The 23,844-nt window shown below is 44.0% G+C and overlaps 4 protein-coding genes across 9 annotated transcripts; 3 read left to right on the top strand and 1 right to left on the bottom strand.

The window, feature by feature from the left end:
• Nucleotides 1-1,017: 1,017 nt before the first annotated feature.
• Nucleotides 1,018-6,599, top strand: LOC120654489 (protein ACCUMULATION AND REPLICATION OF CHLOROPLASTS 6, chloroplastic-like). 3 transcript variants are annotated; one of them, XM_039932030.1, is made up of 7 exons: nucleotides 1,018-1,417; nucleotides 2,153-2,383; nucleotides 2,494-2,718; nucleotides 3,593-3,853; nucleotides 4,047-4,911; nucleotides 5,137-5,270; nucleotides 5,757-6,599. In XM_039932030.1, the coding sequence occupies exons 1-7, from the start codon at nucleotides 1,139-1,141 to the stop codon at nucleotides 6,048-6,050; spliced, it is 2,289 nt and encodes a 762-aa protein (XP_039787964.1). In that variant the 5' UTR covers nucleotides 1,018-1,138; the 3' UTR covers nucleotides 6,051-6,599. The 3 variants fall into 3 exon arrangements, 2 of the variants coding, with proteins under 2 accessions (XP_039787964.1, XP_039787965.1); XR_005667078.1 differs by having other exon boundaries at nucleotides 1,059-1,417; nucleotides 4,047-5,043; XM_039932031.1 differs by having other exon boundaries at nucleotides 1,063-1,417; nucleotides 4,047-4,608.
• A 580-nt stretch (nucleotides 6,600-7,179) lies between these two features.
• Nucleotides 7,180-10,293, top strand: LOC120654487 (eukaryotic translation initiation factor 3 subunit J-A-like). Of its 2 annotated transcripts, none has more exons than XM_039932028.1 (6): nucleotides 7,180-7,426; nucleotides 8,357-8,481; nucleotides 9,059-9,207; nucleotides 9,348-9,498; nucleotides 9,584-9,743; nucleotides 9,867-10,293. In XM_039932028.1, the coding sequence occupies exons 1-6, from the start codon at nucleotides 7,414-7,416 to the stop codon at nucleotides 9,965-9,967; spliced, it is 699 nt and encodes a 232-aa protein (XP_039787962.1). In that variant the 5' UTR covers nucleotides 7,180-7,413; the 3' UTR covers nucleotides 9,968-10,293. The 2 variants fall into 2 exon arrangements, with proteins under 2 accessions (XP_039787962.1, XP_039787963.1); XM_039932029.1 differs by having other exon boundaries at nucleotides 7,185-7,426; nucleotides 8,357-8,478.
• Nucleotides 10,294-10,766: 473 nt separating this feature from the next.
• Nucleotides 10,767-18,196, top strand: LOC120654486 (protein DETOXIFICATION 46, chloroplastic-like). Of its 2 annotated transcripts, none has more exons than XR_005667077.1 (14): nucleotides 10,767-11,313; nucleotides 11,604-11,698; nucleotides 12,230-12,338; nucleotides 12,755-12,810; nucleotides 13,590-13,645; nucleotides 14,475-14,613; nucleotides 15,349-15,486; nucleotides 15,562-15,630; nucleotides 15,727-15,837; nucleotides 16,242-16,370; nucleotides 16,491-16,560; nucleotides 17,118-17,189; nucleotides 17,458-17,520; nucleotides 17,625-18,196. XR_005667077.1 is itself a non-coding variant. In XM_039932027.1 (14 exons), the coding sequence occupies exons 1-14, from the start codon at nucleotides 10,941-10,943 to the stop codon at nucleotides 17,724-17,726; spliced, it is 1,590 nt and encodes a 529-aa protein (XP_039787961.1). In that variant the 5' UTR covers nucleotides 10,780-10,940; the 3' UTR covers nucleotides 17,727-18,196. The 2 variants fall into 2 exon arrangements, 1 of the variants encoding a protein (XP_039787961.1); XM_039932027.1 differs by having other exon boundaries at nucleotides 10,780-11,313; nucleotides 16,483-16,560.
• A 304-nt stretch (nucleotides 18,197-18,500) lies between these two features.
• Nucleotides 18,501-21,570, bottom strand: LOC120654485 (UTP:RNA uridylyltransferase 1-like). 2 transcript variants are annotated; one of them, XM_039932026.1, is made up of 6 exons: nucleotides 20,777-21,570; nucleotides 20,281-20,640; nucleotides 19,802-20,025; nucleotides 19,668-19,731; nucleotides 18,976-19,172; nucleotides 18,501-18,854 (listed from the first exon to the last, which is right to left on the bottom strand). In XM_039932026.1, the coding sequence occupies exons 1-6, from the start codon at nucleotides 21,518-21,520 to the stop codon at nucleotides 18,641-18,643; spliced, it is 1,803 nt and encodes a 600-aa protein (XP_039787960.1). In that variant the 5' UTR covers nucleotides 21,521-21,570; the 3' UTR covers nucleotides 18,501-18,640. The 2 variants fall into 2 exon arrangements, with proteins under 2 accessions (XP_039787960.1, XP_039787959.1); XM_039932025.1 differs by having other exon boundaries at nucleotides 20,281-20,643; nucleotides 20,777-21,569.
• Nucleotides 21,571-23,844: the final 2,274 nt, after the last annotated feature.

Here is a 23,844-nt window from a genome sequence, read left to right as displayed (position 1 = left end):
CCGTCCCCTGGTTGGGAAAGGTCCGGGAGCACCACGTGTTCCGGAAGAAGCAGGCGCTCAGCCCGAACAGCGGGGGGCTCCGGACCTCCCGTGGAGGTCCGGATCCCCGCGGAATCCCGGACCCCCCATGGGGTCCGGGACCCCGGGGGCACCACCGGACCCCTCGCCAAGGGAAGGAATCGACACCCCGCTTCGGGGTGGTCCGGAGCCGCCACGTGTCTGCAAGCGCAGACACGTATATAAAGCCGCTTGGTCTCCATTTTAAGGTTCACCTACCACTGTATTCATTGCGGTGGATGCGACGGCTCGGCTTCACCCATTATGACGCCTACATAATAGCCTCAACAGGCCACGCCGCAAGCTACGATTCCCCCAACGGGCACCTTGCTGACGGGACAAGAGAAGACCTCCCTTCGCCAGAGGGTCAGCAGGGCATGGAAGCATATCGGAAGAAAGATTCGTAACCACTGTAGTCATTTAAGTACTCTGCGCAGTATGCTGCACAGTCACGTTGGGCCCACTTGTTGGGGCCCCAACGTCCTATGTATCCGCACCCCTTGGTATATAAAAGGGGGCGCCCGCTAGAAGAAAAACTCAGACTGGGTGAAAGCCAAGACCCGGCAGAGGATAGATTCATACACAACCAAGATCAATACCTCTCCCAGTGGATGTAGGGTATTACGCTCCGGCGGCCCGAACCACTCTAGATCGTGTGTTCTTCTGTGCTTGTCTCAGAGCTAGATCAGCCCAATCGCCTAGTACCTTCCCGAGTACTCCCTCTCTGGGAATAGGCGGGTGCATTCCGCCACCCGGCTGTGAGTACCCTAGAAATCCCGCGACAGACCGATTTTTTGTGTGTTGAATATGCAAACAAAATTAGAATTGGTTAAACCTAAAATTCACCCAAAAGGTAAAAAGGTGAAGGAAAAAAAACCCTGAACTGTGAGTCACACTCACACACGGACTCACACACATGGCATGAACATGAGACGCCTCCGGTCTGGCATCTCCTGCGTGCTAATTAATCACCCAACAACTCAACAAGAAGAAAACAAACAGCTTTTCCACAGGAGGACAACTCGAAAACCCTCGCTCACGAGCTCGCCGCCTCCGCCCCCGCCCCCGCCGGCCGCCGGCAATGGAGGGCGTCCACAGCCTCCTCTCCCGGCCCAACTCCGCGCCGTTCGCCTTCTCCCTCCCGGCGGCCACGCACCGGCGCCCCAAGCCGCCGCCGCCCCCCGTCGCCTGCCGCGCCGCCAGCCGCTGGGCCGACCGCCTCTTCGCCGACTTCCACCTCCTCCCCACTGCCGCCGCCGCCGACCCGCCGGCCGCGGCCTCCCCCTCCTCGTCCCCGTTCGTCCCGATCTTCCCCGACACCGCCGACCGCGCCTTGCCCCTCCCTGTCGACTTCTACAAGGTCAGTATTCCAGTTAGTTCCTTCGTGAGCATCTCGGGTGATTTGGGGTTATCATTATTAACCTTCTAGAAGGCGATAATACTGCCCTGCAGAAACGCTGCGGTTGGCCACTCGGCTCGATCACTCCATTTCCAGGATTGTTACTAGGTTATTAACTACTGCTTTTGTATGACCAGTTAGCAATTAGCAACTCCAATTCAACGGGTTTTGGATCCACCATATCTTGCAGTTTCATTTGAAATCTGCTTGGTTCTGTAAAGGTGACATTGTGTGCATTTGTATCGTACATTCCAATGCTTGTTACAAAAAAGAACCCACATATTTGCTTTTCGGAAAATAATCTGTTTGATTGGCCCTGATCAGATTTGGGGTTACCATTTGATCAGGAAATAGGGGATAAACTTGTTAGCGGGGATAGTACCGTGCTGTAGAAAAGCTTCAACTTGGCACTCGATTTTGTTACTGCATTTTCATGTTTATCACCAGGCTATTGAGTACTTCATTAGTATCATGAAAAATTGCATTCTTAACTGTTTTTTGGATGTCTGTTGACTACTAGCAATGCCAGCTCTTTGGGTTGCAAATCCGTCATATTCCTGCAACTTACATTTCACCCTACTTAATTCAGAAAAAAATGGCATTGTGAAGAGAGTTTGGCTGTGTTCTGATGCTGTGAACAAAAAATAATCTTCATATTGGATTTGGGTCATGATCTGTTGGAGTTGCTCTTCTCAGATTCTCGGAGCGGAGCCACATTTTCTTGGTGATGGCATTAGGAGGGCCTTTGAGGCACGGATAGCCAAGCCACCACAGTATGGCTACAGCACAGAAGCTCTTGTTGGGCGTCGGCAAATGCTGCAGCTTGCCCATGATACTCTGACAAACCAGAGCTCCCGTACTGAGTACGATCGTTCACTTTCTGAGGACCGTGATGCGACACTCACCATGGATGTTGCCTGGGATAAGGTGGGGTTGTAGATCAGTAAACAGACCAACAGTGCAGTCTGGTCTTCTAGAGTTTCAAATGGCACTGGGATATGATGGTTGCTGCCTCTTTTGGTTGACTTGCTAAGCAGGTTCCAGGGGTGCTGTGTGTACTTCAGGAGGCTGGGGAGGCACAGCTAGTTCTTGCAACAGGAGAGCAGTTGCTTCAGGACCGTCCACCTAAGCGGTTCAAACAGGATGTGGTGCTAGCAATGGCACTGGCTTATGTGGACCTATCAAGGGACGCGATGGCTGCAAGCCCTCCAGATGTAATCCACTGCTGTGAGGTGCTCGAGAGGGCACTCAAGCTTCTGCAGGTGAATTAATTTGTTTTAAGGTCCCATATCAAATCTATCTTAAGGTGACTCTGTACACACAGTTGTTTATTAATTTTAATGTGACGTGTTCGGTAGCTCTGTATATTCAATAGGTTGTAGATCAGCATGTTCTGGATTTATTTAATTTGCTTCCCATTGATACTTAATACTGATTACCAATTGTTTTCTGCAAGCCCTCCAGATGTAGCATCAGATGCATATATGTTGTTGTAATTAGGAGCTCTGTAGCCCTGGCGTCACTGTCAGTTTCAAAAGATTGAAATCAATCCAATTTGGTGGTCTTAATCATTATTAGCTACATCATGACATAGCTGTTATCCTGTTTTGCTGTAAATCCGAACTGGCATTAGGCTAGTAGCATACTGCCTAGAGATATTGAATGCTTCAATCTTTTCATTTTCCCCTCATTCTCAAATTTACCATCCTGTTATTGCATGAACAACTCCGCCTATGCTGACTGGAAGACTCTCTCTCTCCTGAGTCGTCTCAGCATAGCCGGTCCCAAGCCCGGGTAAAGGAGGAGGGTTGCGTTAGGTTTTGGCAAACCAGCATAAAAAATAGCTACTCTAATGGATTTGAAACATGTGCCTGAACTTTGAACTTATTTCTTTCGGGTTTCATCTCTAGCCTACCCCAACTTGCTTGGGAAAAAAGGATATGTTGTTGTTGTTGTTATTGCAAACTGCTATAACCTAAAAAGGCTGCTGCTAAATAAAGCCTCAAGATATATGTGCCTTTTAGCTATCAAAATTTTAATTTAGACTAGATTAGTGTATGAAGATCAGCTTGTTGGTTCTTTCTTTGTTAAAGAAAATTTTGTAGAAGCAGTGCTAATAGAAACAATGTACTTTAGGAGGATGGTGCGAGCAATCTTGCACCCGATCTGCTTTCACAGATTGATGAAACTTTGGAGGAAATTACACCTCGTTGTGTATTGGAGCTACTTGCTCTTCCTATTGATGAAAAACATAATAATAAACGCCAAGAAGGTCTGCAAGGTGCAAGAAACATATTGTGGAGTGTTGGTAGAGGCGGTATTGCTACTGTTGGAGGAGGATTTTCTCGCGAGGCCTTCATGAATGAGGCCTTTTTGCGGATGACATCAGCTGAGCAGGTTTGTGTCTACCAAGTTTAATGAGCAGCAACATGTGATGGACTATGGATAAAAGCCCCCACCCCTCCCACTATAACACTTGGGTTTTATGGTCGGGTTGGCTAGGTGGGGCGCGCTAACAACATGTAGTATGTATGTTTTACTTGAGCATAATTTCTTGAAGACCTTAATCATTTCCTGTTGTATATCTCAGATGGATTTCTTCTCTAAAACACCGAATAGCATACCACCAGAATGGTTTGAAATCTATAGTGTGGCACTTGCAAATATTGCTCAAGCAATTGCAAGTAAAAGGCCACAATTCATCATGATGGCAGATGATCTTTTTGAACAACTTCAGAAGTTCAATATAGGTTCTCAATATCCTTATGAAAATGAGATGGACCTCGCGTTGGAACGGGCACTCTGCTCGTTACTGGTGGGAGATATTAGCAATTGCAGAATGTGGCTTGGAATTGATAATGAGTCCTGGCCATATAGAGACCCCAAAATTATTGAGTTTGTGGTGAATAACTCTAGCATCGATGAAGAGAATGATCTTCTTCCAGGGCTGTGCAAGCTTTTGGAGAGTTGGCTTGTCTCTGAGGTTTTCCCAAGGAGCAGAGATACTCGTGGGATGCAATTCAGACTTGGTGACTATTATGATGACCCAAAAGTTTTAAGCTACCTAGAAAGGATGGAAGGTGGTGGGGCTTCTCATTTGGCTGCAGCTGCTGCTATAGCAAAACTTGGTGCTCAAGCTACAGCTGTGCTTGGTACGGTAACATCAAGTGCTCTTCAAGCATTCAGCAATGTTTTCCCATTGATAGAACAGCTAGACAGATCAGACAAAGAAAATCCTAGCGATGATCTGGAGAAATCTCTTGAAAAGCTTGCCCCACAGCATGTTACTGGAGATGTCATCAATGATTCCAGAAATGCTGCTTTGAAGATTATCTCTGCTGGTGCATTGTTTGCACTATTTGCAGTAATAGGCCTAAAGTGCTTGCCTCGTAAGAAGTCACTTCCTGCTATTAGGAGTGAGCATGGGTCTGTGGCAGTTGCTGAGTCCGTTGGTGGTGGGTAAACTTGTGATCAAATAACATTACTTTCTTCAAGTCATTGGATTTTGATTGACATTTCCAGCAAAGCTATGTACCAAATATTCCACAAAAATGTTTCTGGAACCATAATACTTCCTGGCCCTATATGTAATGTGCAAGTGTATACATAAAGTGCTTAAAAGCCATATTGTTTGTAATGTTCTTCACGAAAACTAATCCTTCCATTATTGTTTGCTGAAGGTCCAGCAGCAGATGAAGAACCACTAGAAATTCCTAGAATGGATGCAAAGTTGGCTGAAGATATTGTTCGCAAGTGGCAGAGTATCAAGTCCAAGGCTTTGGGTCCAGAACACTCTGCTGTAGTATTGCAAGAGGTGAGGCTCAAAATTTTGACCTTTTTGATTTTTCCCTGGCTAGTGCTTACTCCCATGCACAACTTTTTATGTTTCTAGAGACACTTCGGATGTAGTCCTATCGATCATGCTGTTGCCTTTAAGATACCATGACAGCTTAAGATGACTGTAAAATGCACCAAGGAATTTTGTACTTGTGCCGGTTCACTGTTTCGAAGATACTGAGTGCTTTAAGATACTGTCCTGACATTAGAAAAATAGGTGACTAACAAAGAAGTAGTTTGCTGGCTTTTATTTTTGGTAAGGAGGCTATCAAAATTCTCATCACAGTATTAGAACTAAAATTTTAATTTCTCATAATGAGAACTGTCTGTAACCTAGTCATTTGAGATAAGTGCAACAGCCTGAACATCAAATGCTCAAGCATGCTTTTTTAACTTGTTCTTGCATTGCTTGGTTGCCCTTGCCCAAATATCAAGGTGGTACTGATGTTTCCAACTCCTACAGGTTCTTGACGGCAATATGCTGAAGGTATGGACTGATCGAGCTACAGAGATTGCGCGCCATGGATGGTTCTGGGAGTACACACTGTCCGACGTGACAATTGACAGTGTCACTGTCTCAGTGGACGGCCGACGTGCAACAGTGGAGGCGACGATTGAGGAGGTGGGCCAACTTACAGACGTAGCAGACCCTAAGAACAATGATTCATACGACACAAAGTACACTACGCGCTATGAGATGGCCTACTCGAAATCAGGAGGGTGGAGGATAACCGAAGGAGCAGTCCTCAAGTCATAGAACGGTGTGCTGTAGCAGTAGCAGTAGCTGTAGCTTAATTCCCTTTCAGTTTTGCACTGTAAATACAACGGGTTCTTCTCAGTCCTAGAGAGCTTGATTAGGTTGGTCTGTGACGAGTTCCGCCGGTGGAAAAAAATTGTCGCTAAGGCATATGCTCTTCGTTTAGTTTGTATTAGTTGGAGGTTTGAGATAGATCCTTTGAAGCAATGGACGGCAGAGACTTGCTGATCAGATTGTGTTAGGGAAAGTGTTTTTGGTTGGATCCTGTAAGGAAAAGGCAGTACAAGATGAGATGAGATCCTAGTGGTAGGCGTAAGTGCCACTGGCTTACCACATCACTGCATCAGACAAAGGTCACTGCTTACCACATCAGATCATTTGCCTGTGGCTGTGGCTCCATACCATTGCTGGGTTTTATGCTCATTTCATTTCCCAGATTTGTCCGAGGAGAATGAGATTGTAAATCTCCTTGGAAATAAGTTACATCAAACTGTATTTATTTTATTCCACAGATATATTCAGATGGAAATAGATAGTTGGAATTGAAACTGTCTTTGCCCAGATTGTATTCGGAGGGAGTGTAAACAAACGGAACGTGTACAAACGCTGAATGATTCGGCTCCGTTTCGAATTCGATTCCGGAGTTACATAAAAAACAATTAACAAAAAAAATTCGTTTCCGATTATTTACCTTCGTGTACGAATATAGCCCTATATGGCTGTGTTTGGTTAAATGTCAAATCAAAATTACATAAAAAGACGAACGTCTGCATGGAGTACTAAATGAAGTATATTTACAAACCTTTTTTCAGGAACGGATGTAATTTTTCGAGACGAATCTAATGACGATAATTAATTGATGATTTACTGCAGTGATGCTATAGTAACCATACTCTAATTACGCGGTCAAAGGCCTCATTAAATTCATCTCGCAATTTACATGGGGATTGTGGAGGTGGTTTTTAATTAGATTTTATTTGATACTCTAAATTAGCGGTCAAAGATGCAAAAAATTTTCGCGAAATTTTTTTCTGCCCTATCCAAACACGTGCATTGTAGACGATCGTGACCGTCCAATGGGAGGATCAGAAGAGAACACCACCACCCCACCACAAGGACCAGCCAAGCGAAGCCAAGCCAGCAGAGCAGAGCGCGACTCGACTCATCCTTTCGGTTCCGCCCCTTCCACAACCCTCGAGAAGCTTCCGCCCCTCCTCACCCCTACAGCGCCGCCGCCGCCGCCGCGGCCACAGCAGCGGAAACCCTAGCCGCTGTCCTCCCCGCCTCTCCGCCCACCGGCGTCCCCGCCGCCCCGCGTCCTACGCCGCCGAAGCGATCGGATCTCGAAGACCGTCGAGCCACGATGGAGGACTGGGGTGAGCGCTTCTCTCTACCTTTCGCGACCTCCGATCTGTAGCGGGGCAGTTTCTGTCCGAGGGAATCTGTGCCGATGTTTTCCCGGCAGCGGAGGTCGCCATCTGACGCGACTAGTTCGTGTTCCCGATGCGCGTTTCGTGAATCGTGATGATAGGCTCACACGACCGGTTCCGTATCTCGCGAAGCAGCGCGGATATTTTCGAGCGGAGGGCGCGGGCGACTGTTTCACGCGATATTCGTCAAATTTAGGTGTTGCCAAGCAGAAGGACCTTAACCTGCCCAAGTCTAATATAGGCTTTGGGGTTTATAGTTAGTTTGTGGGCTTATGGTTTGCAGGATTAATTTGCCTATGTAGGTCTGTTAAATCTTGGGCAATTGTGTTGCACTTATCAACTAATAAGGCGTAGACGTCATCACTGGTCCATTGCTTCATGTCCAGCACTAAAGACCAGGCATCTGTTCATGCATGTAGAATTATTATGTATATTTTTCCCTCTGTTTAGGTTCTACATGGTAGTTAAAAGGCTACTCCTATAAATTTTCTGATGAATGTGGCGCTGCACGTAGAGTGCTGGATGTTTGGGTTTCACCCAAACATGAGGTTCAAATTGTCTTCACTTAGTTTGGGACACTGATCCAATATAGTAGGTAGATTGACTTCACCTGCTAACTATTGTATTAGGCACCTTTTGTGTCCGCTTAATTTTTCGATGTCTTTGTTCCAGAGAATTTCAACCTTGCTGTTTGCTGTTAGAGAGAAGAGAGTATACAGGGAGAAAAAATTTCTGCCACTTAAAAACTTTAGACGTGCCTTTGTGCAATCTATGTTAGTCCATCGAATTTAAGTGTCAGTTCTGATATTGGTTTACTGTGGCAGTTCCCTTTTTATTGTTAGTGTCTTATGAATATAAATCTACTCTGCATTTCAGATGCTGAAGATTTTCAGCCAGCCGCATCTGTTGTTAAAGCAGAGCCACTTAAAAATCAATGGGCTGATGAAGATGTTGAAGAAGATGACGTAAAAGATTCATGGGAAGAAGAGGAGGAGGAGGAGGTACAGTGAAAATCTATACCCATGATTCTTAAGAGGCATACTTGGTGAACTAATACATCACATACATTCCTATGTTTTGGTTCTTTGATTTAGGGATTTTGTACATAACATTATTTGTATATAGTCGTGACTTGTGACAGTTATAAGTACAACTGCCCAGTTCTGATAATCTTGATCAATAATGATCTGATTGTTTATTTTACATTGCCTAGCTTTTGGAAATAATTTGGTGGAGACTTGATCTATATGGCTCGGCTCTATATGGTTTAATACCATTCTATTTGTATGCCTGGTTGCTGATTCCATGACTCATTGAATAGCTTAAACAATTGCTCAGGAGTTTGAATTATGTATATATTGTTTCTCATTAAAATACACTTCATGGAAATGTAATTGGTGATTGTAAGCCATCGTGATTATTGCTGGCTTTGATATGCTAAGATACTTGCAGCATTTTCATGTTCACCCTGATATCTATAGGTTGTTTACTTGTTTTATGGATGCCTACAACTTAATAAGCTCATATTGAATTGTCACTGACTCAACACATGTGTTTTTGTTTTAATGACTATTGCAGAAACCTAAGCCACCGCCTGTAGAAAAGGCCGCAGCAAAACCTAGCAGTAAGGCTCCTGCGAAAAAGGGAAAACAACAGGCATCTACTAGTGCTGAAGAACCAGATGAGCCTCCTCTTAGCCCCACTTCAGAGAAAATTCGCCAGCAAAGGTATATGTTATTTCTACGAACTGTTAGTTTTTTTTTTGAAAATTGTATCAAAATGCTGTGCACATCAACGTGTGATTGTTTTTATTAAGACTGTCATGGTTATAAAGTTTATTCATGGTTACAATGTTTACTTATTGCAGGCTTGTGGAAGAAGCTGATTTCAAGTCAACCACAGAACTCTTTGCAAAGAAGGGTGGCGACCAAAAGTCACTAGATACATTTATCCCAAAGTCTGAGAGCGACTTTGCAGAATATGCAGAGCTTATTGCAAATAAACTACTCCCCTACGAGGTCTGTTTAACATTGGCAGTGAGGTCTCTGGTATCTGCCCCTTTTCGGCAGATCTGACCTTGTTGGTTTCATTTTGCATTTTCAGAAAAGCTTTCACTACATGGGTCTACTTAAGAATGTCATGAGACTTTCCATGACATCTTTGAAAGGTGCGGATGCAAAAGATATATCTTCATCCGTGACAGCAATTGCTAATGAGAAGATCAAGGCTGAGAAAGAAGCTGCAGCAGGCAAAAAGAAACAAGGTAACAATTCATGGGCTCGAGGTGCTCTTTTTTTTTTTTGAAATGTGTGCTCTTCTATTTTAAAGGCAGATCTAGCAACCAGTACATTATCACTGATACACCGAACGGAATTCTTTCTTGCAGGAGCCAAAAAGAAGCAACTCCACATCGAGAAAGGAGACGATGACTTCATCCCAGGCCGGGGTGGTGGCTATGATGATCCAGATGAGTATGACTTCATGTGATTTGGCTGGGAGCGAAAGTAGGTTTCTGTCATGTATACCTTGGCAAGCAGAGATTGTTACTAGAGTTTGCGGCATAGTTGGCATTCCAGAGGCTCGTGGACTGGACACCTGAAACTATTTTGTATCTATTTGAGGTTGATTTTTGACTCTATAGGATGAGGAAACCATTTGTGGTCTAGATCCCACAAGTGCGTTTTCTTATTCTTGTTCTTTTGCTTTTCCGTATTTATTTTTTGCCAACTGTACGATATACCATGTATCTGGCTACTACTTTGGAGTCATGCAACATGCAAGAAATCCTGGAGGTCACTTGTTTCTGGAGTTGAGTTGTATTTGAGTCCCTATTGAAGATTTTGGTCCCTCGAACGTCCAGTCTGGTTACCTACTGTGTTTTTTGAATGGCTCCAAATCAGTGACGTCGTGATGCAAACGCAGGGGGCCGTTTAGTTCCAAAGGCAAAAAATTTTGGATGTCTCGTTGTGTGTTTGACTAGATGTCGGGAGGGTTTTTCGGACATTAATTAAAAAACTAATTCCAGAACTCACTTGGTTGAGGTCTTTGATCGCAGCATTAGCACATGTGGTGTTACTGTAGCAATTATGGTTAATTATGCATTAATTAGGCTTAAAAGATTCGTCTCGTCTGTGTAATTAGTTTTGTTATTTAATTATATTTAGTGCTTCATACATGTGTTTAAAGAGGAGGTGAAAATTTTTGGAAACTAAACGGCCCCGAGTGTTCACAAAAAAAACGCAAGGTATGTAACGTTGCTCGCGTCCCCCTTACCTTCACACGACACGATCCGGAGAAGCACAGGACAACAACCTACCACCACTGCCATTGCCCTTCCATTTCGGCTGCGGCGGCACAGGGGGGAGGAGGCAGGCAGGCGGAGGCCGGCGCAGAGGTGAACTAGTTCTGGTCTCCGACTCCTCAGGTGGCGGCAGCGGCGGCGGCGGCGGCAGCAGCAGCCATGTCCGCGCACCTTCGCCTCCTCTCCGCCGCCCACTCCATCCCCACCCCCGCACCCACCCGCGCGCCCACTTCCCTCCACCGCCTCCGCCAACGCCTCCCTGCTCCTCCTCCCGCGGCCCGCCTCAGGCTGCTCCGGCCGCCGCGGCTCGAGGAGAGCCCGCGCCTCTCCAGCGCCGCACGCTGCCGCTGCGCCGGCTCGGCGGTCGCCGAGGACGGCGGCGAGCAGGCGGCGGCGGGGATATGGGAGCAGGTGCGGGACATCGTCGTGTTCGCAGGCCCCGCGCTGGGGCTCTGGATCTGCGGCCCGCTCATGAGCCTCATCGACACCATGGTCATCGGCCAGACCTCCGCCCTCCAGCTCGCCGCACTAGGTCCTTCTCCTTTGCATTCCTATCCATCTCCATATGGCATTACACCAAATCGCAACATACTAGTAATATTATTCAGTGGCTCTCTTATCTATCGCTCTTAATCTCCCTGCCCAAATGCGACGTGGACCCTACACATTCCCGTGTGGCGAGGGGCGAGCTAATCGTCCAATGCGGTGATCGCACGCTTGATAAACGTGTTGCGATGTCCATAAAATTTGTATAGCAGGCCCATCTGACAGAAAGCTCAATGCATTGTTCTTATTCCTCTGCTTGCTTTCCATTCCTTTCAGGGCCTGGGACAGTGTTCTGCGACTACCTAAGCTACATATTCATGTTCCTTTCGGTTGCAACCTCTAACATGGTGGCCACCTCCTTAGCTAAAAAGGTGCATCCTCTGATTCCATCCCAGATGCTCTGTTCCTCTATGTTAGAATGTTACATGAACTCATTGTGGTGTCATAGTCTATAAGGAAAAGATGATACCACCTTAGCTATGAGAAACGGTTCTGTAGTGTCATATAGCCACATAAAGTTATTCCAAAACTATAATTAGTATGCTTGCCTTTTTCAAAAGATTAGAGGTGCCAAATTAAGGAAGCTGTGACAAAAAAAAGGATAATCATTCCCCAGCATGCTTGACTTTTGATATAAGTTTGCTCCCTCTTCATGTGACTATACATTTCTTTGGTATTAAGAATATTGGACCAGGCCCTCCATAGGATACCTAGCAGTTTATAGACTAAATGTGAAACCAAGCTCTTGTGATTCGTGAATTTTAGCACTTGGCAGTTTGGCATGTTGTTACAGTCGTACTTTGTGTGCTCAATGGTTATCAGTGTCAGATGTCAATCACCTTCTTGGATTTTACATTCTTACTGTATCGGTAACCTAATCTGGTTGCAGTTACTCTATGCAGGACGAAGACCTTGCACAACATCAAGTATCTATGTTGCTGTTTATTGCTCTTACGTGTGGCATAGGAATGTTTTTGTTCACCAAGGTTTTTGGTACTCAAGCATTGACTGGTAAGACTCTAAAGAAAAATAGTATCTGGAGCTACAACTATCATCCAGCTTTTCATACTTTGATGTGTTGAGCATTTTGTATTTCTAATGAAATCGTGATGATTACTTAAGTAGTCATAGTATTATCTCATTTACTGCTTTTTCGCTTTGTCGTAGACTCAACCAAGCACGCAATGCTGTTTGAAGTACGGATTATGTACTCACCTTATCTTGACTACTGTTCTGATTTTAGTCTTATTTTCAGATTAGGGTGTTTGGTTAGAAAAGATAGAACACGCTTATATTTCTCCTTTCAGTTTGTTGTTCCACATATAATCCTTTGCTATACTCTTGATACATTAATTGAACTTCATATGTGGTACCTGCACTATCCTCCATTGAACTATATAACCTGTTTTCTTTTTTCTGCTTTCCAGCTTTTGCTGGATCAGGGAATTATGAAATTATCTCTTCGGCCAATACATATGCACAGGTTTGTATAGTTCAACATCTCTCTCTGCGACATTACTCCCCGGTTTAATCTATAGGAAATGTCATATTTCTCTGGGATATATAGCTATCATGTTATGGTTTGAATTTTCTCTTACTGAGCATAGCACTAAAAAAATACTAGCATAAATCAAATTTCAACTTTATGTTGTATGTGAAACAAAACCTTGTAGGCTTGTGCATGAGAATGGTAAACAGACAGAAAAAAAAATCAAGGCAGGTTCAAAAATGAACTCATGGTCATTTTTTCTGATAGCTTCCTTCACACATTACTTTCAATATTTAACTAGCTGGTAGAGTTATGTGTAAACATGGGTGTTAATGATGGATGATAAGACCCGATGGACTTGTTTTCTACGTATGAAGTCTACATGTGAGAAAGCTGTACTTTTGCATATTTTCATGTGGTGAACTGATATGACATGATCACGTCACGTCCTCACCTGATGCAGATGAGGTTCATATATCACAATTGATCTTCAAACTGTGTTATGCTTATTTAGCTCCAGATATTGCTTATTATCATATTCTGTAAAACTATCTTTTGAATTGCCTAGTTTGTCTCTATTATATGTTTATTATCTTTGTCCCTAGACCGTCTGGATAGACCCCTTTCCTTACTTGGCTAGGTGGCTTGGATTCTTGTTTCACACCAACTTCTAAGCTTGTTGGATTCTTCAAATACCCTATATTATAGGATATAAAGTTAACCTCCCCTTTTTGTGTGAAATAACATGTACCAATATGTGTACTTACTTTCAGATAAGAGGCTTTGCATGGCCTGCAGTTCTTGTGGGCTTAGTTGCTCAAAGTGCCAGGTACATGCTATGCCTATTCCTTTTCTCTTATTTTATTGGATATAGGTTGGTAGTTCTCGTTATACTTTTGTGCCTGCTAATTCTGTCTTGTCTTTCTTCTTTGTCAAACTGCAGGTTGTTGAAGTCTAAATGTATTACTTTTGTTTATTCAGATTAAAATAGTAAAATTAGCCACAAAAGAAAAACCTAATGCTAAAAGTTAATCGAAGTCATTAAGCAGAAGTTTGGAATGTGGGTTAAAAGCTATATCTCTACTCTAGATCCCCAACTGCTTTCTCAAATGCTATAATTGTAGCAGAGCAGTGGAAATGTGCATAATTCTTAAGAGTTTTAGCGAGAACTAGTGGAACACTGGTAGATATCTTTTTGAATTTGGCAATTGTAGTATTAAGAATAGTCAGGACTTGTAATCACCAAGTCTTAATATTGACATGAACATGGGTTACACAGCTACACACTTACATTAATAAAATGGTTCAGATATACTCCCTCCATACTCAAAAAGAATGTCGTTTTGGACAGGGACACGGTCTCCAAAGGTTAACTTTGACTTCTTATTTTTATAAAAATATTTATCATAACATTATATATTTATACTTTTTTGAAAGTATTTTTCAAGACAAATCTATTCATATAGTTTTTGTATTTTGAATCTCAACGACTTGAAAGTTATTCATGATTTATATTCCCAATGTTTGATCCAAACCTTGTCCAAAACGACATTCTTTTCGAGTATGGAGGGAGTAAATGAATACTTATAAGCTATCTATATTACAACTATCTTGATTGGATGCATCTCTTATTATATAGTGTGTTTTGTATAACTCAGTCTGGGCATGAAGGATTCTTGGGGTCCTTTGAAAGCATTGGCAGCTGCTACTGTGGTAAATGGTGTTGGTGATATATTTCTTTGCTCTGTTTGTGGTTTTGGAATTGCTGGTGCGGCCTGGGCAACTATGGTTTCACAGGTAACGACACACTTTTCCAGTCACCATCTCACGTCTCTGGTGGCACTTATTGACTTCCTCTCTCTATGTTATGGTGCCACGACTTTTCATTAAGAAGCAACCTGCTCCCATCCTAGAAAATCCCTGAACCCCAGCATGAGGGGATTTTTTTAAAAACCAGCGCCGTAAATTCACTCCTGTGAGGACTCGAACCCGGCCCTTTTGTGCTACTCAGATGCTCTAACCACTAGGCTAGAGGCCCTTTCACCTCAATTTTATGGAAGATGGACTTGTTACGTTGTCTTGCACATTAAGCTAGAAATCGAGAGATAATGAAGTCTCAGGTTAGTTTAACTTGAAAAAGAATAGTTTGTACCTATTATATGCTTATGGCAGGATACTCCTCTCTATTCAAGGTTAAAGGAGAGGAGATCATCTATGAGGGGCACACAAGAACTAGATGGATAATTCCTTCTTGCTATGCTCAGGACTTGGCCTAGGCTGTCTGTCACCCAAAAAGCATGTAACAACATTCTGATTTGTCCCCAAGTGAAATACCAGAGAGGTAAAAGTTTTTTTTTCCCAGACAGCCTCTGAAACCTATAAGTATAAACTTCATTTCTTATCAGCAAGTTCTCTTTCTTCATGATTTGATCACTATACCGTCTTCCTCTGGCTACTAATGTTGACCTATAGTCAATTTGTTTTGATTGTTGGGTTTGTCTCTTGAGTGGCTATTTTTTGACACACTATCAGGTTATTGCAGCGTTCATGATGATGCAGAATCTAAACAATAAGGGTTTTCGAGCTTTCTCATTTACGATTCCATCAGCGAGAGAGCTGCTGCAGATATTTGAAATTGCAGCTCCTGTTTTCGTGACAATGACATCCAAGGTATCATTTTGGGGTCCGAAAATCTGTATATTTTCTTCATATCATTGTAACGAATTATTTCAAAATTTTCTTCAGGTAGCATTTTATGCATTGCTCACATATTCAGCGACTTCTATGGGAGCAGTAACTCTTGCAGCGCATCAGGTTTATACTTGGTGACTTACAAAACGATTACTTATGAGGGAATATCTAATAGAAGGGAATTTGATAAATTTATTGTTTATGTCATATTTTTTGAAGGTTATGATTAACATCTTATGCATGTGTACTGTTTGGGGTGAGCCTTTGTCACAAACTGCACAGTCATTCATGCCGGAGCTGATATATGGTGCTAATCGTAATTTGATCAAGGTACCTACCTATTGATTGCAGTGTTAAAATTTATGTAAATAACAACGCTATAGCAGGTTGCCCTTACCGGCATTGACAGTAATGCGTTGTTTGATGAACATGTGTCCTTGCACACTTGTATTTATATGATTTCATATGGTTCCTCTAAAGCAAACCAATTACACCTGATGAGTCAATTGATACAGTTTAGCCTCTCTTCAGCAGTTTGTTTCTGAGAAGACACATCCTTTTGAGCTTTCATGTTCTATATACTTTTCATGGAAAGTGTATTCGCACAGACCTTCCTTCTCCATTAGAGCAGCAGCTAATGGTTGACACAGCATACTTCAAATTCATTTCAGCACTAAACTGTGTGAATACTTTGTTCCTTATTATGAAAAATCCTAAAGCTGACTTTATTGTAGGCAAGGATGCTATTGAAGTCACTTGTGATCATTGGAGTGATTACTGGAGCGGTTTTGGGGGCAGTAGGGACACTTGTTCCATGGCTTTTCCCTAGTCTCTTTACCAATGACAGAATGGTCATCCAACAGGTCTGAAACATCGCTTCAAAAAAAAGTCGAGATATTATTCATGCTTGGCCACTAGTGTTTAATGCTTGAATTTTCTTTGTAACTCATTACGTCTGCCTTATATTTCCGACAGATGCACAGAGTACTGGCTCCATATTTCAGTGTGTTGCTGGTGACTCCTTCAGTACACTCCCTTGAAGGAACATTATTGGTATGTTGATAATCTGATTTATGTCACCTGTCTGGCTCTGGCCCACATGGATTCTCCTTTAAAGTGCATTGGGTTAACAAGACTCGTTTGTTTTGCACCCAAACTAGCCCTACCAAACATTGGCAACAATTTTGGCCAATGTTTTGGTTGCACGGGGCATTTGGCCAAGCATTTGAAAAGAAAAATGCATGAGGTATGACTAAGAAGCTGAGTTTCTTCTAAAAATTTGGTGACCATCCAAAGAGTGCCCAACTCCTGGGGCTACCTAAAATTCGCCGTGTTGATTGGACACAAGCCAACAGACACTATGCCAGATAAATTTGCATGCTTGAGTATGATTGCTTTTGCAATAAACATATCAATAACATACCAGAGGAGCCCTCATACTATTACCATGCAAAAAAGGCATAGTAGTAGTGTAATAATTTGAACAATCTTTGACATTATGGCATGGACGAAGGGCTGTTCATGCATAATTTTGTAAGGCCAGCATATTTTTGCCTATCATTTGCTGGACAATGTGCTGACATCTAATTTATATTTCCGTCATCTTTTAGGCTGGAAGGGATCTGCGATATTTGAGTCAATCAATGGGTGTATGCTTTTGCATTGGAACCCTTCTATTGATGGTATGCCTGTTTGTTCTCCTTTTTCCTGTCGTGAGTCATTAGTGGGAGACCACATGAATCTTTCTGCTACTTAAATTAAAAAGAGGGATCAGGAGCCTGGACAATCAATAATAAGAATATGATTTCCACAGTACTTTCTACCTTCTGTTCACTTTTGATTGCTGTCAGTTGATTAGGTTGAGCAAGGAAAAGAGCGAGAATCCATACTACATAGTCTGAGGTTAAAAGGCTTATGATGGTGATATTTTTTATTGTTTCATCTTGAAAGGTTCTCCGCAACAAATTTGGTAGCTTGCCAGGATGCTGGTGGATACTCGTCTTGTTTCAGTGGGTATGGTCATTTCTATATAGTGGATATCTTTACATCAAACATCTAATGTCTTTACTAGCCGTAATCTGGTTTTCTTGAACAATGTGTCCAACTGTACATTGCAGAGTCGGTTTGCAAGTGGTTTACAACGGCTCATTTCTCCAACGGGCATGTTGTACAATGAAAATTTTAACCAGGCTGACTATATCAAAACGAAGGCCACGTGAAGATCGTACATACCGTTTGATGAGGTGAGATCATGATGAAGATACAAAAGGAGATACACAAACCTGGAAAGATCATAGAGCTGCCATTCTTTGTGCCATAAGTTGGCCACTTGGCCTAGCTCTGTGTTGGGGGAGATGTGCAGTAGTGGGCGGTATTATTTGGAAGCAAGGTTTGATACTTAGCCTAGGAGATTAGGGCCATGAAAAGGCCAGTTGGCTAGGGTAGAAACCATCCTCTTGTATCTTTTTCCCTCGGAAAATAGGAATTATACGTGATAGGTTCCTGCCTTCCTGGTACCGAGTACGGTAGCGACTACACTGTCAGACACTTGACGCCATAAGTTTGGAGTTAAGTGAGCTTACAGGGTGCCCTATTTATTTTTGTTAAGAATTACGAGATGTCTAATATCATGGAAATTGTTTCATAAATCCTGGGAAGTGAGATTGCAAGAATGCGTCATTGGCCTACAGTACAGGCAATCAGTGTTGGCCTCAATGGCATGTTCCAAATCAGATAATTAAATTTGCCTCTTCAGGGTGCAGAGCACTCACGTGCAAGCGTGCCAGTTACAGGAACTTATTGCGGCCTGCAACAATTCTTACCATCGTTTTTTCTTAAATTTATCACAAATGAGATCTTATATTTTTTGGATAGGCTGTTGAGTGCTTAACTTTAGCACTTATAACTTTACTAAAGTTTTCAAGTGTTGGCCGTTTGGATAGAATAGTGCTAAACTTTAGCACTTTGAGGCATTATCACTTGGATTGGATCCAAAGTCCCAAACACCCCCTTAATGCACCGGCACGAATTCTACGTTTCGACCAGTTAGTATTTTGTTTATCAGATGTCTTAACGATTTATCTCATTTCTCGATATCGTCGTCGAACTGTCCTCTAAGCTACCTGTCAGTTGATTAATTTTCATGGTCATAGGGCTCGAAGAGAGCCACGCAGGGGTCATTGTTGTACTGCAGCAAGGCTGCAGCTCGCTCGAACTCTTCCTTGAGGATCCTGATCGTCTGCCGGTCAACTGCACGGCCTAGATCATGCTCGGTCTCAAACGGGTCCTCGATGCACAGCAGGTGGCGGTCGTTTCCGACGCGAGTAGTCCAGTTCTTCTCCTGCTTACTGTTCACAATAAATCATATAGAGTGAAGTGAACTAGTAAAATTCTTCCAGACTGACGTGAAATCTGATGAAAACGATGCTGAAATTTTGTTGTTCAGAAAAGACCGTTGGTTCTTATTACCTGATTGTGCTCCCTGTGCGAACGGAGATGACGCCGCGCCTGTAATCGTGGCGGAATGCCCAGTAGTCGAAGAACGCCCAGAGCAATTCCGCGATGCTCTCCTTGTTTTCAGCACCGAAATCTTGGAGTTGATGGAGTTCATCGAAATATGCACACTCGGTGTCATCAACAGTCATGGTATATGTATGCTCCATGGCCTGAAAATTGGGGGAAGGGTGAAATTGACAAACCAATGTGAAGCATGAAGCTCAAAAGGTAGATTATTTGGCATCAACTGAAAATTTCGTGCTAATTCCAACCTATATGAGCGATTAGAGTTCTAACTGTACTCACAGTTCAGTGACATATAGGTGGAAAATAGCACATAACTTTCCTTTTTAGAAAAGTGAAAAAAAAAAGAAGAAGAAAAGTGACCAACCATAGTTGAATGATGAGCACTGCCATTCAAAAAGAAGTATACATATGAAAGGAGTGTGGGATGGTGAAAATCAAGGGCCAATCGAGCTTAGCACTCCACCATAAAGAAAAAGAAAGAAAAAAGAGTTTAAAAAGTGAAAGGGGGTTGAAATGCAAATAATTGGTTTAGCATACCTACCAACATCATAAATCATGTTGGGAAAATTCAGGAGTGATCTTATCCTAAAATATAACTGGGATTTGACAAGTAAATTTGATAAAGTTAGCTACAAAACCTGCAGACATGGTAGAATCTTGGGCTCTCGCAGCTGCAAAAAGTTGATGCACATAAGAACATACCTGCAGGTTCATGTAAATAAAGATTAGAACCTTAATTTGTATTAAAACTAAAAATATCAATTTTACTCACGCATAGCTAGAGAGGGTTCCACGGTATGTTTCATTGACACCCCTCAGTTTGGCCCAGTGTTTCACAAGAAAGGCCAACTGAAGCAATCTCTGGTCTATCTGGGCGTAATCCTTGAGAAGCTTTGTGTTAGCAACAGCAAAGAGATTGTTGATGCATATGTCACAAGAGAAGCCACTTCCTGGATCGGACATCTTTACAATCGGAACTCTGGCACTGGTAATTGCCTGCATAAACTTCATGTTAGAGACCAAGAGGAAAAACATGAACAGACAATCATGCGAAGACATGGAAGACCAAGAGGAAAAACATGAACAGACAATCATGCGAAGACATGGAAGGCAAGTCTTCATTAGAGTTCAATGACACGTACAATACAAATTGAACACAAGTACAGAATTGCACAACAATGTGCATAGCAACGCAAGTAAGTTGGATGAGAATGCTGCATAATTCAATAGTAAAACACAACAAAGGCTTACCTCCACATTGTCGAAATTATCAGCTCTTAATACATCTGCTAACCTCACAAGAACCTCAACTGTGCTCGCGGTGCCAATCTCCATCTCAAGACAAACATCAACATCACTGTGTGATGTTCCAAACGAATTGGCGCTTGATCCGTAGAGATGCAGCTGGGCATTGGGCCACTCTTTGCTGACAGACTTCGCCAGAGAGTCCACGAGCTGCTGCTGCTTTGACTTGTGCTCTTCTGACGGCCTCAGGGATTCGTAGAGCGCAAGCAAGCCTGGCGTAAAGGTGTCGATGTCGGGGCGGCATTCCACCGGCGATCGGCGCATTCTGCCCCGTGAATGTGGTACTTGATTCGACTGACGTACGAGCTGCTGCAGAACAGATAAACGAGCGCAGGTAATTCAGCTTCAGCAAGCGCATGAACAAACCATGTGGGATCGATCGATGAACATGAACGGTTTGCATTTTCACTGCCACAACGGAGAGACTGCAGATATTTCCTACCTCGCTTGGCCGCTCGCTGCCGCCGACGTCGGACCACTCTTGATTAGCAGCCATGTCCAGAGAATTCTTCGCGACGTCTTCCCGATCGAGACCCCGGAGATGACCACCGGTGTCCTGCTCGCTCTCCGGTTCGAGTCGGTCCTCGGCTTCAGTGCCCGCCTCATCCCCACCGGAATACCCTTCGCTCATCGCCTCCCGATCATCGTCACCGGCATCCTCGCCCTTCTTCTCGACGGCGACCCACGCCTTCTTCTCCTTGCGAACCGCCGCCGCCGCCGCCGCCTTGGGCTTCTGAGAACCAGAGCGACCTCCTCCACTACTCTGGGCGGCGGCCGCGGGGCTCCTCCCCCTCGCGCCGTTCACCTGTCCAGCGAAGCGACCCGCATTGCGCGGCGCCGTCCTCGGCTCGCTGAACGCCGGCGGGAACGGCCGCGGCCTCGCCCCCGCGCCCCACGGCGACGGCGGGCGAGGAGGAGGCGGAGCAGGAGGCTGCCGCGGCGCCGGCGGAGGGAGCCAGTCGGGCCGCGTGGGCGGGACGATGTGGAGGCGCTCCTCGGGGCGCAGCAGCGCGGGGGCCGCGGGCCGCGGCGCGACGAGGCGGTGCGGCGGCACGAGGCGCGCGGGAGCCGTGGTGGGCGCGGCCGGGCGCGGCTTGGGCGCCGGGATGAGGAAGCGGAGGAAGCCGTCGGCGACTGGGCGCGGCGGGGGCGCGGCGTCCCCGGCGGCCCGGGCGTCGCCGGCCATGGCCGCGCGGCAGGCGAGGAAGGCGTGGGGGGTGAGTGGACTGGGCCTGCCTGGGGCAAGGAAAGGCCTTTTTGAAAAGGCGGCGGCCCTTCGCACGGAAACCGCTGGTAAAACACGTTGCAACCAGTTGTGAATTCATTAGTACCTTTCAAAAAGAGAGAGAGAGAGAGTTGTTCATCAAATCAAAATTAAACGCGAGTACTAGTAGCATTCAGTAGAGTGCCATCCATGAATGCTCCATTATCCTCTATACAGGGTTTTGATACACTGGTATGAATGCAAATCACAATCAGCACATGCGCTCTTTGCGACCTTTCAAAAGGAGTAGGGGGATGATAGTATCATTAAAAGATTTATTTACTCACAAGAGTAGTCATCATAAGAGTACACAAATCCATCATGGGAGATAAATACTAGTACCTAAGTCACACTCGATCGGTGATTGCACTACAAATGACTCGACGGTTCTACAATTAGATGTTGTTAGAAATGGACTATACTTTATATGTGGTTGGTTGTTGAGTGGAGATGGGTTAGAACATCTCCGGCAGATTACTCATATCCTATATCCAAAACATTCTCTTTCTATTACCAAGAACAATTTTTAAGTTTTAGGTAATGATTGCTGCAATTGATTACCAAAATTCAATCACCAAGAATAGGGTAAAGAAAAACCCCCTACATTTAGGTGCGAAAGATATTGATTTTGGCCATTACCAAAAACTTATAGGTAACGGAGATTAGAACATCTCCAACAGATTAATCATATCTCGTACCCTAAATAGTCTCTCTCTCCATTATCAATAGCTACTTTTATTTTTTAGGTAATGGTTGCTGCAGCAGATTATCAAAATCCAATCACCAAGAATAGGGTAGAGGGAAACCCCCTTCATTTAGGTAAGAGAGATGTGTGTTTTGGTGATTACCAAAAACTTATAGGTAATGGGATATCGGATTGGTAATCTGCTGGAGCACCTCCATCACCAAAACATCAATTTTTTGGTATTGGGGGGAGGGACCTCATACCCTAAACATTCTTTCTTCATTACCAATAACTACTTTTGTTGTTTAGGTAATGGTTGCTGCAGTAGATTACCAAAATCCAATCACCAATAATAGGGTAGAGGGAAAATCCTCTTCATTTAGGTGAGAGAGAGAGGTGTGTTTTGGTGATTACCAAAAATTTATAGATAATAGGGATCAGATTGGTAATCTGCTGTAGCACCTCCATCACCAAAATATCAATTTTTTGGTTTTGGGGAGAGGAACGAGTAATCTGTTGGAGATGCTCTTAGATTGGTAATCCACCAAAATATTATTTTTTGGTATTGAGAAGAGGGATGAGTAATATGTTGTTGGAGATTCTCTTAGAATACGTTTTGAAAGTCGGTGAAGTTAAAAAAAATATAGTTTCGCCTAGTTTCTGTAGTTTGTTTTTGCCCCGAATTTACGAAAGAGTTTATGCTACAGTGCTTCGATTTGCACAATAAAATAAAACTGTAGCTTATAAAACTCCCATCTGAATAGGACTTTAGCCATTATATAAATTGCAAGCAATATTCGCCTCTTCATGCGCACCTTCTACATACCATCAACGGTTGCAACAAATAATTTGTAAAGAGTAAAGCCCATCACCGGTTCCTAAACTGGTTCGACTGTGTCATTCCGATTCCTAAACTCACAAATCGACCGTTTAGGTCCTCAAACTTATTCGGCTGTGTCATCTCGGTCCCTAAACTTAGAAATCACCCGGTTAGGTCCTCAAACAGTTGTGTCATCGCGCACTACTCCGAAAAATGATTTACTGCAATCATTTTTAGCACCTCTAAAACGGGCATAAAAAACAACCACCTCTATTAATGCTCAGCATTAACCGAGACAGTCATTTCTTATTAATCGAGACAGTTAAAAAAACCGCCTCTCAAAATCAATTAACAGAGACGGTTACTGTTAAGATGACCGCCTCTGTTAATACTCATATTTTCAGAGGCGGTTCACTTATAAAATGCCGCCTCAGTTAATGTACCGAGTCCAATAAAAACTCATATACCTGAGCCAAACCCTAACCACCCAATCTCTCTCTCCCTCCCTACAATCTCTCTTTCCCCAACTCAGATCCGTCGTCGCTCTCCCTCCCTCCCGTGTGGCTCTCTCTCCCAGCTCAGATCCTCTGCCGCTCTCCTCCGTGGCATGCTCTCCCTCCCTCCCTCCGCTCGTGCTTGGTGGCTCCGCCGCGCCGCCCCTTTGCCTATCCCCCTCTGGTGCTCCGGCCAGGAGGAGCACCGGCGGCGCGGGCTCCATGGCCGTCGCGTGCGGGAGCGGAT

Source organism: Panicum virgatum, chromosome 1N (genome assembly GCF_016808335.1).
Source record: "Panicum virgatum strain AP13 chromosome 1N, P.virgatum_v5, whole genome shotgun sequence".
NCBI classification, from domain to species: Eukaryota; Viridiplantae; Streptophyta; class Magnoliopsida; order Poales; family Poaceae; genus Panicum; species Panicum virgatum.
This window is presented reverse-complemented; position numbering and strand designations above follow the sequence as displayed.